This window comes from Sebastes umbrosus, chromosome 4 (genome assembly GCF_015220745.1).
Source record: "Sebastes umbrosus isolate fSebUmb1 chromosome 4, fSebUmb1.pri, whole genome shotgun sequence".
NCBI classification, from domain to species: domain Eukaryota; kingdom Metazoa; phylum Chordata; class Actinopteri; order Perciformes; family Sebastidae; genus Sebastes; species Sebastes umbrosus.
The window spans coordinates 36,727,947-36,742,697 of NC_051272.1; the positions used below are offsets into that span (position 1 = coordinate 36,727,947).

At 40.0% G+C, this 14,751-nt stretch overlaps 1 protein-coding gene across 1 annotated transcript in view; it reads left to right on the top strand.

Annotated features, from left to right (window-relative positions):
• Positions 1–14,751, top strand: part of LOC119487026 (synaptic vesicle glycoprotein 2B-like) — a 68,527-nt gene that overhangs the window by 19,600 nt on the left and 34,176 nt on the right. Inside the window, exon 2 of the mRNA XM_037767654.1 lies at positions 5,080–5,722. Coding sequence (XP_037623582.1) covers positions 5,499–5,722 — 224 coding nt within the window. The 5' untranslated portion in view covers positions 5,080–5,498. The remainder of the gene's footprint in view (positions 1–5,079; positions 5,723–14,751) is intronic.

Sequence of the window (14,751 nt, forward strand, 5' to 3'; positions counted from 1 at the left end):
ACGTTATACAGACATAACAAGGCTGCTGAATGAGAGAGGCATCCGCCGATACGTTACACGGAAACACACCATGTTAATAATAAGCTGACCGCCTCACGTTACTGCCAGCTGTGAGCTGTGATCTGTTTTTAAAGTCACGCGTTGGCGGAGGTCAGCGCTCTCCGAGTGCCATTCTAGTGTTGCTTATGTTTTTTAATTTCCTCATCTTGGACAGCACTTTGTGCATATGGCTTGAAAAGTGCTCAATAAATTAAAAACTATTATTATTATTATTATTATCTTACAGTCGGAAGTTGTGTGTTTGAAAACACCAACAGCACTGATGGACAGGATATTAAATTCTAAATAGGGTTTCTCTCTGTCACGTTTTCAATTCCTTGCCTGAATCTTTGAGGAATGTCTCTGCACCTCGGTGGTCAGGACTTACAGCTTTTTCTCTCTGCCATCAGTCTACCAACTGTGTTCTTTGCACAAAGGCAACATTGGATAATTGCTATCTGACGTTAAAAAAAGGGGAAACTGCGCTCAGCGTCACACATTTATGGGCGTATTTGCGCTGTAATATCATCAGTGCAATATCTTTTGGGAATCAGACCTTGAGGCAGATAGTTGTTGCAAATAACGCAAAATTTATGGTACTAGCAGCGGCCGTAATCCATTATTACCTCACTGTGCACTGGCTCTTCCAACACTTTGGTTTATTTACCATTTATGCTCAGGTCGTCATCTGAACCGTCCAAATGGTCATCATGTGCTCTACTATCCAGAGGTTCTACTTTTCCAGACAAAACCTCACTCATTTCACCAGTCTTGTTTTTATTTGGTGGTCCACTATCAGTCGTAAATCTCTCTCTTCTGATCTCTGCTTCATGCTTATTAAAGCCGGTTTAATTTTCATGTCACCAAAAACATGAATATGAGAAATATGAAATATATTATATTTATATATATGATAATAAAACTGAAGTTGTTGTACTGTTTGTGTAGTTACATTTTCATTTGCATTGAATTCACGGCAAATTGCAGGCCAACCACTTTTTCTTTTGCTCAGTAGCAGTATTACTACTTTCGCTTACTCAATGGTTTGTCTCCAGATTAACACCAGTGACGGTGTTTTTTATTCCATTCCTGGTTTTTAAGAGCACCACAGACCAAAAGCATGTGCTCCAATTAACCTAACAAGGCTTAAGCCAGGTGTTCTGATTTAGTCTCCCTCACTTTGCTCCAGGACTCCGTAGTCTTCAATTAACCCAAATTCAAGTCACATTCATGAAAGCTACTTAAATGTTCTAGTGTAAATAGTACACATTAAGGCCTTCTCCTCTAAGTCCTGTCTGTGAAAACCACCCTAATTGATCATGAAGATTTCGTTTCTGAGTTGTATTTTGTGTATAAAAGTACATATCTTGCTGTGAAAGTAACCTGCAGTAGTAGTTAACCAGTACAACAGAGGGGGATTGACAAAGCAACAGTTGAATAAAGCAGTGGGAACAAAGTGGAGCAATAAATCCAGTGGCCATCACTCCAACCACTAATGGGTTACTGCTGTTAGCCTAATGGAGAAATGGTCTGCCTTCATCAAGAGCCTCAGAGAGAGAGGAAACCACAAAACCAGACAGGCCACTTCTTTATGTGGCACAGTAATCTGTTTTTGTAGCTGATAAGCAGTGGGAAATCCTTACCTTTCAAATGGTACATGATTGAATTAAGTAGGTAGCCTTCAATGGTGTGGTACTGCAACTACAGCCGATGGAGGATTAGAGCATTTCATTGACTAATAACTAATTGTACAATAAAAATAGGCATTAATAAATGTGTTTACAAATTAATTTATTAATCTATGAGTAAATGGACTAAAATTACAAAGTATTTCATTATTTGACATTTTAATGGGCAATAAAAAGATGAATTATGAATATAATTTACAAGTGAAATATGAATCCATCAATAAATAGTTCAAATTAAAAAGGGAATTACAAAAACACCATAAAACAGTTAATAAGTACATCATTTAGAAATACATTAATGAATTCATAAATAAATAGCGGAATTGAAAATTGTATTTGAAAATGCAGTTTAAAAAGAGAAATAAATTACTGGATTCACAAATACAATTAAGAATACTGGTTTTAATCAGGCATTTAAAAGGGCAACTTTTTTCCTATTTGCATTAGCTTTTCCTTGCTGCATTTGCTGAATGTGTTAGCTATTGGATTTGCTGAGTCATTTAGCTTCTCCATTTAGCCTCTGCATTTAGCATTTCCATGACCCTCACGGTCCTCGAACGAATTCAAACAAGGCAAATCAATGCAAATTATCCACGTGGGATGTAGCCGGCCCTCTGATTGGCTGTCAGCTGTCATAGATGGCACTGGTGTTATGCACACTGACACGGAAGTGGGAAAGAGAGGAATGCAGATCTCTCTCTGAATCCCGCACAGAGAGATAACAAGACGTTTTGGTGTGTCTTTTGAAAACTCTCAATCACAGTAGCATGGCTTCGGCCATCCACAGTACTGCTCAGCCGCGGTCAGTCGCGGTCATGACCCTGCCCATCCTGGGGGTCTTGGTCGTGTGTATAAACCCTATTGTACGGGCGCAACACCTGCGCTACCGGAGGTCAAAACGTTTTTTATTGGGCCAAGATGTGTATATTCTACACGCCAAGGCTGCTAAACATTTTCCGAGGAATAGGGTTTTAGTTAGTGGTATCGACAAACAGTTCCAGATTGATCTAGTTGATGTTTGTGAATATTCTGCAGAAAACGATAATGCGCGATACCTGTTAACATGTGTTGATGTATTTTCTAAATTTGCGAGGGTCAGATGTCTTCAAATCAAATCAGCGGGGGTTGTCACAAATGCTTTGTAAAAACATCCTGAGCCAGGGTAGGGTGCCAGCAAGACTCCAAACGGACAAAGGTACGGAGTTTTATAATAAACAGTTTCAACAAGTATTGAGCCAGTATAAAATCAAACAGTTTTTAACAGCAAATGAGACTAAGGCTAGCGTGGCGGAGCGCTTTAACAGAACATTCAAGACGTGGAGATATTTAACAAGCGTCACGTCGATATGTCGACATAATCCAGGACCCTGTTGATGCCTATAACAAGTCTCATCATAGGTCAATAAAGATGCCTCCCGCTGCTGTAAAGAAAGACAAGGAGAAGACTTGTCTTGTCTTTAACAACTTGAACAAGCTGAAACCTCAAAAATGGCTTTAAATTTTGTGTCGGGAATACAGTGAGAATTTCGAAACTCAGGGGTGTTTTTAGAAAAGGTTATCAACAGACATACACAGACGAGTATTTTACAATAACGGAACGCATAGCCAGAGATCCAAGTGTGTATAGACTAGCGGATTGTGGTGGTGAGGTGTTGAAAGGTACGTTTTATGAGCCAGAATTACAATTAGTAATCATCGATATAAAAATAAAGTGTTTAAAATAGAGAAAATATTGATCAGAAAAAAATCACAGCGTAAAAGTCTGGTCCTTGTAAAAATGGTCGGTATGGCCTGGAAAATGTAACTCATGGCTCTCTGAAAAAGACATTAGAATAGAATAGAATATATCTTTATTGTCATTGTACAAGTACAACGAAATTTAAATGCAATCCTTAAAAAGTGCAAGAAACACAAACAATAACATGCCTCTAAAACTATATAAAAAAAATATTAATAAAAACACATATACCACACACAAGACATTCACATTCTGCAGGTATTGCACAACTCATATCATTATTGCACAGTGAATATTTGCAAGTTTTTGCTGTGTTTAGTGCAGTTATGGCTCTGGCATGAAAACTGTTCTTTAATCTGTTTGTCCGTGCTTTCAATGTCCTGGAACGTCTGCCTGGGGGCAGCAGTTCAAAGAGAGAATGTCCGGGGTGAGATGAGTCCCTGACAATATTCTGTGCTTCCCTGAAACAGCGGGAACTGTACAGATGTTCCAGGGAGGGGAGAGGGCAGCCGATAATCTTTTGGACTGTGGTGACGACCCCTTTGGAGCTCTTTCCTGTCTGCAGCTGTGCAGCTGGAGAACTAAACACAGATGCAGTATGTCAGCATGCTCTCTACGGAGCAACGATAAAAGGACACAAGCAGTTTTTGTGTGAGGTGGTTATTCCTGAGAACACTCAGGAAGTACAGTCTCTGCTGTGCCTTCTTGGTGAATGCTGTGGTGTTGACACTCCAGGTGAGGTCATCCTCTATGTGAATGCCTAGAATGCGGAAGTCTGAGACCCTCTCCACACAGTCCCCGCCGATGGACAGGGGCTGAATGTCCGTCTGTTTCCTCCTAAAGTCTACGATCAGCTCCTTGGTCTTGGTAGTGTTCAGGACCAGGTTGTTTTCTGAGCACCACACTGACAGCTGCTCCACCTCGTCCCAGTATGCAGATTATTGCTGCTCCATAAAAGGTGTGGGCTATCCTCATACACTTCACTTTTGAATTGAGGCATATCAATGTCAGAACGATGGAGAAGAACGTTTTTTATGTTACTCTACCTAGTACTGCATCATTACAGATATACCCTAATAATAAGATATGGCGCTACTGGACAAAATAACAAAGCCAATTGTTCTGAGCAAACCATACGAGGTGGGAATTATTGAGTTACAATATCCCGCTGGTTGGCGGCCCCGCTGGGACCCAACACTGACACCACGCTGCTGGAGGCCCAGGCTGTGTTGTTGGGCCCGCTGGAGGGAAGGGAGGCACGAGAGAACCAGAACCAGGACTGAGCGGGGCAAAAACATTTGTAACTTTAACCTGACCGTGCAGCAAATTTTCCTTTAAAATTCCCCATTAACATCTTTGTGATTGTGGGGAAACAAACACCTTTGGTTTCTCTTGTGGATGAACATATGAAATGTACAGCAACAGTCTGCCATCAAGGTCAAGTTGAGCTGAGGAGAAATACGTGGGGGTTAAGCACATTAAAGAATGGGACATAAAGGTGGCAGACAGCATTCATTTATTGAAGTCTTCAATGTTGCAAGTGTCTACGTGTATGCAACTATTTGCAATGAAAACTAATTTATCTTAATAAACCTGAATTTTTTCTGTTTTCAGGAGTGAAAATTGAAGACAGGATCTGACAGGACTCTGGAGTCCCCAGCACCACCACAACAACTAAAACCAGGACCTGAGACAGACACACATTAACACACAGATACATTCCATGTTGAGCTAATTATTGTTTAAAAAGCCGCTCTTATCTAACAAATCTTGACTGAATAAGCTGCACTGCACTGCAAAGTGTGCATTTGTGATGTTAGATGTTAACACCATTATTCACTAGAACTTTAAAAGCCAGTAATTTGCATTTTTAGGCAAATTAACTCATCATGCTTAACTAAAAGATCAAACTGGAAGTTTATCTCAATCACTTATTGTTATTTCTCCAGACTAGACATAACTAACAAGCCTAAACAAAAGCCTTCTACTTGCTGTAAAACTAGCTATTAGCCTATCAGGCCTAGTAAGCCAAGATGGCCGACCCCTACCAAAACAACACATACCAGCAAGGAGCAGGTGACAGCTATGGGAGCTACGGAGAAGGCGGTGGCCAGGATGGATATGATTACCCTCCCCAGGAAGAGGACGCAGCAAGCGATGTGACCGAAGGACACGATGAAGAGGATCAGATGTACGAAGGAGAATATCAAGGGATACCACATCCTGACGAGGTGAAGGCTGCACAGAGAGCTGCACGGTGAGACACGGCTGATTGGTTCTTTCTTTGAAAATGTGCAACAGTATAGCTGCAGATGTACTGATTATAAGCAGGTTTTGAATATGTAGTGTGTTCACTCTTGAAATATAAAAATATTACACAATGCATTAGACAGAGGAAGTGACGGTGCCATAGCTACAACAATGAATGACATGGATCACTGATGGCTATGCCTTCACGAGCAATTTGGGGTTAAGTGTTTTGCTCAAGGACACACCGACTTGGACCGGAGCAGCCGGGGATCTAACCACTGACCTTCCGATTGGTTGGGGACCTGCTCTACCCTCTGAGCCACAGCAGCCCCCTTCTTCTTCTTCTTCTTCTTCTTCTTCTTCTTCCTCCTCCTCTGTGACATAGAGCTCCTACACATTCTCATCCCACCTCGTTACATACCGCTGCTTTGTCACGCCCGTTGGCGTCACTTTATTTTTGGTATCAAAACCACTATAGTTACCCTTGGCATCACTTTAGGACTAGGCAACAAAACCACTATAGTTACCCTTGGCATCACTTTAGGACTAGGCAACAAAACCACTATAGTTACCTTTGGCATCACTTTAGGACTAGGCAACAAAACCACTATAGTTACCCTTGGCATCACTTTAGGACTAGGCAACAAAACCACTATAGTTAGGTTTAGGAAATGGTTGGGCTTAAAACTACTACGTTTGTACGGTGAAAATTAAATTGAAAGTTGTGAACACGGGACACCAACAGCGCTCTCCTGGATGAAAGCCTTGTGTTTGTTGTTTTATTTTTTTATAGAAATCTATGCATGACGTACAATCATGTATAGATTTAAAAAAATTGTATCAAAGTGAATTAGACTTTTATTCTGTTGTTGACTGTGAGCATGAATGCAAATGAACTCAAACTCAATTTAGGGACCCCGCCCAATTTTCAAACAAAAACAGGGAAAACTTCAAAATTTTATATTAATCAGTTGATTCTCATAATCTCAGGGTTGCTACGGAGTTCTTGTCATAGAGTACAGTGATTTGAGTTGTTCTATATACACACACAAATCAAATAAACTTGTTCTTTATAAATGAAGTGTTTATTTCACTAACTACATGACTAAACTACTGAACAATGGAATGAATAGAATGAATGAAGGGTAAATCAATGAATAAATGAGTACAAATAATACAACAATGAACATTTAGGAAGTGGAATTAATCAAATGTGACCATGTAGATTCAGTGACTGATATCTATCAATTCAATTTGTGGCTTGACGTTTATCAGTTGAGTTTAATGTACTAATGCATCGTTAATCAGTTGAGTGTTTAAGAAGCACCAGGGAAGAGCTCTCTCTCTCTCCCTCTCTCTCTCTCTCTCTCTCTCTCTCTCTCTCTCTCTCTCTTGCAGCAGCAGCAAGTCGCTGAATCATTTCTCCCCCCCTTTCTTTCGTAGCTGGATGGGGGCCATTTGGCATCTTAACCAATTCATTTATTTATTTGATTTCTTTCATTTAAAGTCTCTTTTCTTCAGCACATTGGTGCATGGCAGGGCAGAGAAGCAGAGAAGCGAGAGGGATGATCCGGCATGTCGGATCTAAAGTTCTTTAGTCATAGTTGGAGCAGTTTAGAACCAAGGTGTCGAAGAGGCTTCAACACATTCTCACTTCCAACTCATCAAATACCGCCACTTGGTCAGTGTCCCTCGGCATCAGAGACCGACGCACGGGGTACCCCTTTTACATTACTTTTGGACGGACCGGGGACGGCGTGTCAATATACGCTCGCTATATGCATAGTGTCCTTTCAAAATAAACTCTTCACAGGAAGTGAGGTTTAGGCAACACAACCACTTAGGTAGGGTAAGGAAACGGTCGTGGTTGACGTTAACTTCACTTACATAACGAGTCATGTGACTGATGACTCACGTGATTCAGGGGACTGACGATACCAACGAGTCACATGACTAACGACTGATGTGATGCAATACGTCAACTTTACTTGCATAATTGTCCATTACATCCTTGTGTTTCGATCACGTTTTGACCAGGAAACCCTAAAGACCTAGTGGTTGGGTGGCCTACAGATAATGAGCTGCCACTTTGCAGATCTCTTGGTACTACGTTTTTCTCGACGAAATTCCACTCTTACGGCCGGGCCAGATTGGGCACGTCAGCAGCTCGTGGCGTCTGCCTCACTGAACTGCTGCATCTCTCACGCCTGTGGTGTCCACACTGGCAGCATTTCTGCTGCAGCGCTGCTGCTGCCAGCAAACATTACAGCAATGGTCGTTTAAAAGAAGGCTTGAGACTAACGCTTTGCCCACACCGGGAATGTCAGCAGCGCGGGGCGACTGCCTCTCTGAACGGCTGCCTCGCTGAACGGCTGCGTATTTCATGCGTGTGGTGTCCACGGCAGCTGCGTTTCTGCTGCTGCCAGCAATTTCTTTCTACTTTGAGTTTGCCTTTCACAATGGCCATTTCACTTCATTATGAATGTCATTTATATTTATTTTAGACAAAAAAGGTTAAGAAGTGTGTGCTCATTTGTAAATAATAGTAATAATCCACAATTAAAACCCAGTAGTTTATTTTTCCATGGAGACCTGCAAATCACTGCATTTTCTACAACACTGTCCTGCGAAAATTTCAGAATGAAAGTCTCGTGTTAACAAAAACGTTTGAGGGATTTTATTTTGAAATGTAAGCAGGAAGGGTTAAAAATAAATCTTTACTTTTTTCATGTCTGTGACATATTCTACAGATGTAGTAATGGAGTAACTGTAGTAATGTTGCTTGTATGATGTCAATATACTGACAAAAGAAAATTTTCACTGGGAAAATAGGCGAAACCTTGAATCTCTAGAAGACATGCAGGTTTCGCAGCCGCCACACGCTGCTGGCATTCCCAGTGTGGCCCGGGTTGTACAGTATCATGTGTTTCTGATTTCTATTAAATAATGCATTTCTTCTGATTGCAATGCAAAAAATCACAGATTTTAATGATTTGAATCATAAGCTAACAGGTAATCCCTGCTGGGTGTGATTAGCTTCTTGAGCACACTTTCACATCCGCACTCAACAACAGCAGAAATGGTGGCAGCGCTTGAGAGCCAGTTATGTTCCCCAAACAGTATTTTCTTTTTTTAACCAAAAACAGACATTCCTCCGACGAATAATGAATTTGCTTGGACCCCACAGTGAAAGTTCCCACACCCTTCAGCATGTGAGGTGGCTGGTAAAAACCTTGCTGGGGCTAAGGCACAAACTATGTGTTTTTAAGTCTTTTGGACCAAGCCCAAGTCACGTCTCAAGCTTTTGAGACGTGACTTGTAAGTCAAAGTTTTTCCGGTCCGTCAGTGCTTCATAAGAACATCACAACAAAATCACACCAAATACTTGTTTTTTTTATGGAAACGGGGCATTTAATGTCCACTTGTAAGTATGAATCAAATCATCTGTATGTTTTAGATAGTTCAATGAGAACACTCAAAACACAAAATGTTACTGTGCAAAAAGCCCCATGATGAGTTTCTGTCTGTTTGGAACATTGTAGTGTTTCAACCAGCTCAGGTTTAGATCTGAGCACATCTCTGATTGGTCACATTAACCCCTGAAAGCTAATTGGTAATTAGCTGGATGCTCACACATTGTGGTGTATTCAATTAACGAAAGTCAACTTCCGTTTTCATATTCTGAGAATTGTTAAGTGCAGTGCCTTGGCTTTGTTTACGAGATGCTTGAACCGTTATGTATGTTGCTGTTTTCAGCAGCTGGGATCATGTATCATTAGGTGTAGGAGCATATACTGGAAAAACAAAGTTCGGAAACTTGTGTTAGGTGGATTATTTCTCTGTTGTTACAATGCTAATTGGCATTGTATTTTACATCGTTGGAAAGCCTGTTTATTTACCTTTGCAATGATGTCCAACTTGTAAGGATCATGCATGTGTGGGATGAGCAGCACAGCTGATTATGTGGGGAGCGCCCAAGAAAAATGTTCCAAAATGCTCTGCCAATGGTAAACAGTGTATTCTCATTGCAATGACTGCCCTTCACCATCAGGCCCGTTTGTGCTGGTGTCGACAACACAGACAATGGAACCTGAACATGTGGGGGAATGTCATGTTCAGTGATGAGTCCAGGTTCTGTCTGTGAATGTTGGATAACAGGGTCAAAGTATGGAGACGACGTCGAGAACGCTATGCTGATTGTTGCACCGATGGAGTAACAGCTTTTGGTGGGGGCGGTGTCATGGTGTGGGGCGGCATCTCCCTCACTGGCAAAACAAGGCTTGTCATCATTGAAGGCCATCTCAATGCAGTGAGATATCGGGATGAGCTTCTGCAGCCAGTGGTGATCCCATATCTCCACAATCTGGGACCTAACTTCATCCTCCAAGAAACAACGCTCGCCCCCACAGAGCCAGGGTTATCACAGACAACCTCCACAATGTGGGAGTAGAGAGAATGGAACGGCCTGCCAAGAGTCCAGATCTCAACCCAATTCAACACTTGTGGGATCAGCTTGGGCGTGCTGTACGTGTTAGAACACAACCACGCTGGCTGACCTGCAACGAATCCTGGTTGAGGAATGGAACGCCATCCCACAGCAACGTGTGACCAGGTTGGTGACCAGCATGAGGAGGAGGTGCCAGGCTGTTGTGGCTGCGTATGGCTCTTCCACCCGCTACTGAGGCTCCTGACATATTGTATTAAATGAATAAAGTGTAAAATTGCCAATATGTCTTGTTTGTTCCTTGTTACTGAAAGAGAGTTCAATCATCCAATCCACCAAACAACTCAAATCAAGAGTTAGTACCAACAGGAGAACACACTGTTTACCATTGATGGAGCATTTTGACAAATTTTTCTTGGGCGCTCCCCACATAATCAGCTGTGCTGCTCATCCCACAAATGCATGATCCTTACAAGTTGGACATCATTGTGAAGGTAAATAAACAGGCTTTCCAACGATGTAAAATACAATGACCATTAGCATTGTAACAACAGAGAAATAATCCACCAAACACAAGTTTCCAAACTTTGTTTTTCCAGTTTATATACAAAAAATTGTATGAGGTATTTTTAAATCACAAATTCCTCAAGCGTCAGCCTCATCCAACATCTTGTTTAAAACAGGGTGGGTGGAGCAATTATTATTTTTTTTTAATAATTAATACTATAGACAAATGAAAACATTAATGATAATTTTAAATATTTAACAAAAACAAAAGGGAGCTCTTTTATTTTTAAATGGACTTGCATTTATATAGCTCCTTTCTAGTCTTCCGACCTCTCAAAGCGCTTTACACTACATGTCAACTAGGGATGTTAATAATTAACCGTTAACCGACAATAAGCACTTTGACCCATTAATGCTATGAGAACGGTCAAAAGAAATATTAAAAATAAAATCAAAAGCTGAGCAAAACTCAGAGGAACTGTACACACACTGCACTGCTACACTCACAGCTCTAACATTACTGATAACTGACAGAGTAGCAAGTAGCAGACACACAGCTGAAAACCTCGCAGCTTAACAAATTGATGCAGTGGAGACTTACTGCAAAAGTTAACCCTAAACCCTAACAGTCTGTTTTGTTTGGGTTTTGTTTTTTTTGTTTTTTTTTGAGACTTTGTTTTTATTGCTTTTCCATGACAGAAAGACAACACACACATAGAACAATATAACAAAACAAAAAACATGAAAGGATATAGATTGCCCTGTCTCTATAAAGTTTTCTTATTACTATGACATATTCAATGGTTAATTTCCTCATCCTGTCGTTGACATGTAAACATTGTCCATTTCTCCCACTTCTCTCGACATTGCTCCTCTTGTGTTCTTATCCTATGGGTTAACAGTTCCATATAATATTTTTCATTCACAATTTTCAGCCATTCATCTTGCGTAGGTGGTTCTGCCTTACACCATCTCTTCGTAATGGCCTTCTTACAGGCCGCCAACAACACTTTCAACAGGTATCTGTCTTCTCTTAACACAGTATTTCCAGTCATATTGCCGAAATATAGTACCAAACATGACTTGGGTATATCATAGCCCAAAATTTTGCAGATAACCTTATGAACATTTCCCCAAAATTGTGCAACTTCAGGACAAAGCCAAAATATATGTGAATGGTCTACATTCATGGCCCCACATCTTCTCCAGCAAGGTTGTGCTACAGACACGTATTTATTTGTAATTTGGGGTGTTATAAAAAATCGAATTACATTCTTCCAACAGTATTCTTTCCATGTACGTGAAGATGTTGTGGACTGTTGTGTTCTCCAGATATGTAACCATTCATCTTCTGTGATAGTGACACCTAATTCTTTTTCCCATTTCAGCTTTACATACGATGTTGTATTTCCCCTTCTCTCCATTAGGCACTGATATAATGTAGATATTATCATATATTTTTTTGAATTATAAACTCCAATTATGGTTCTTACTATCCCATTTCTATCTAAATTGACATTGTGCTTTATGTCTCTGTCATAAAAGTCCCTTAATTGCAGATATCTAAAATGGTCCTGGTTGCTCAATGAATAGTTTTGTTTCAGTTCCTGAAAACTCATAACATTCCCATCTTTTATTACTGTACATAATGCTGTTACACCAATTGGAATCCATTGTTTGAATCTCTGGTCAAGAGTGCCAGGGATAAAATTTCTGTCATAGGCTATCCATCGAAGTAATCTGAGCTCCTTCTCTAATCCATATTTCCGTACCAATTTAAACCAAAATTCTAATGTAGATCGAGTAATAGTATCTACCTGGTCAAGTAAATCCTTTGCTACATCTCTGTCCCCAATAAGGCTCTGAATTTCTCTCCCTTGTACATATCTCTCTAAATTTTTCCATTTTGCTTCATAATCCTTGGCACACCAATAGATTATTGGTCTAATTTGTGCTGCATTGAAATATTCCCTAAGGTTTGGCAACGCCATACCCCCTTTATGTTTCCCAATCTGTAATGTCTCAAATCGGACTCTTGGCCTTTGACCATTCCATATAAATCTTGAAATAACTTTATCCCAGGTTCTAAATTGTTTCTCAGGAATTTCAATTGGTAATGACTGAAATAAGTAGAGGAGTCGTGGGAGTATATTCATTTTGATGGTATCTATTCGTGAACTGAAGTCCAGTGGGAGGACAGCCCACCTCTCAATATCATTCCTAATGTCCTGATCCACTTTGATATAGTTGGCTTTATATAATTTCTCAGTTCCTCGTGTTAATGTAACGCCGAGATAAGTCATTTTTTTACAACTCCAATTCAAGTTATATTTATGCCGTATAGATTCGGATGGGTAATAATTAATTGTTAAAATCTGTGTTTTTGCTAAATTTAATTTGTATCCAGAGTAGAAGCCGAATACCTCAAGTTGATTGGTTAATATAGGGAGGCATGTGTCAGGGTCCTCTAAATAACAGATCACATCATCCGCAAAGAGCCCAATGATGTGTTCTTCATTTCCAACCTTTATCCCTTTAAGGTCTCTATTCTGCCTAATTGCTTGTGCAAGGGGTTCTATAAAAATTGCGAATAAAGTTGGGGAAAGACAACATCCCTGCCTGGTGGACCGTTCTAGTACTATACTATCAGTCAGACTGCCATTTATTTTTATCCTTGCCGTCGGATTTTGGTAAAGAGTTTTAATACATCGAATGGCCTTATCATTTAGTCCAAATTTCTCAAGTACCTGATACAGAAATGCCCAGTTTACACTGTCAAATGCCTTTTCTGCATCAAGACTTATTAAGACTGCACTAATATTTTTGTCTTTGACATGTTCAATGATGTGTAGGGTTCTTCTTATGTTATCTTGGGTTTGGCGCCCTTTAATAAAGCCTGTCTGATCTTCATCTATAATGTCATTCATGAAATGTTCATATCTTTTTGCAATAATTGAGGTGTAGAGTTTATAATCTATGTTTAATACTGATATGGGTCTGTAACCAGAGCAGGTCTCACTGTTCTTCCCCTTAGGAATCACTGATATAACAGCTTCCTTCCAGGATGGTGGGAGTTCACCATGTTCAAGTGTATAATTGAAAGAGGACTCGAGTAGTGGTATAAGTTGTTCACTGAATGTTTTATACCACTCAGTTGGTAGGCCGTCACTGCCAGGGGACTTATTTGTTTTTAGTCTGCTCATGGCTTTCTTGATTTCTGTTCTTGTAATGGGTGAAGTCAAAAGGTCATTCTGATCCTCCCCAATTGATGGTAAGTCCAGTGTCTCTAGAAAAGCTCTCATTTGGTCAATGTTAGCAGACGGGGGCTGGCTATACAAACTCCCATAGTAGTTCCTAAAGATAATTTCAATCTCTTTTGGTTCATAGGCCATCTGATTTGTTAGGGTATCCCTTATCTTATGAATTGACCTATCCACCTGTTGTTTTTTCAGTCTTTTTGCTAACAATTTGGTTGCTCTAGGCCCCACCTCATAGTAGGATTGTTTTAGAAATCTTGTTTTCTTTTCTATCTCTGTGGTTAATAATTTATCTATATTATCCCTGATCTCTTTAATTTTTGGTAGTAGTGTGGAGTCTCGTGTAGATTTATGTTGTTGTTCAATTTCCAGCAGTTTTTCCTTTTCCCTCTTAAAGGCTTCTTCTCTAGCTTTTTTGATAGATGCTGTCCTGGCAATAAGCTTCCCTCTCATGACTGCTTTAAGAGCGTCCCACAAAATAGCAGGGTTAACCTCTCCATTATCATTTTCATTTTTATATGTTATAATCTCTTGTTTGATCTCCTCGACAATTGATTTATTATTTAATAATGCTACATTTAATCTCCATAATGTTTTTTTCTCCTGTGATTTTAATTTTACTTTGAGATAAATTGAACAGTGATCTGATACGTCCGCTCCTTCAATTTCACATTCTCCTACTCTGTATAGATCTTTTTTATTCATGAAAAAATAATCAATTCTAGCATAGCTTTTGTTAGGTGCTGAAAAATGTGTATAGTCCCTTTTAGAGGGGTGCAGTTCTCTCCAAATATCCACTATACCAAATTCTTTAAATATTGTCTTGAT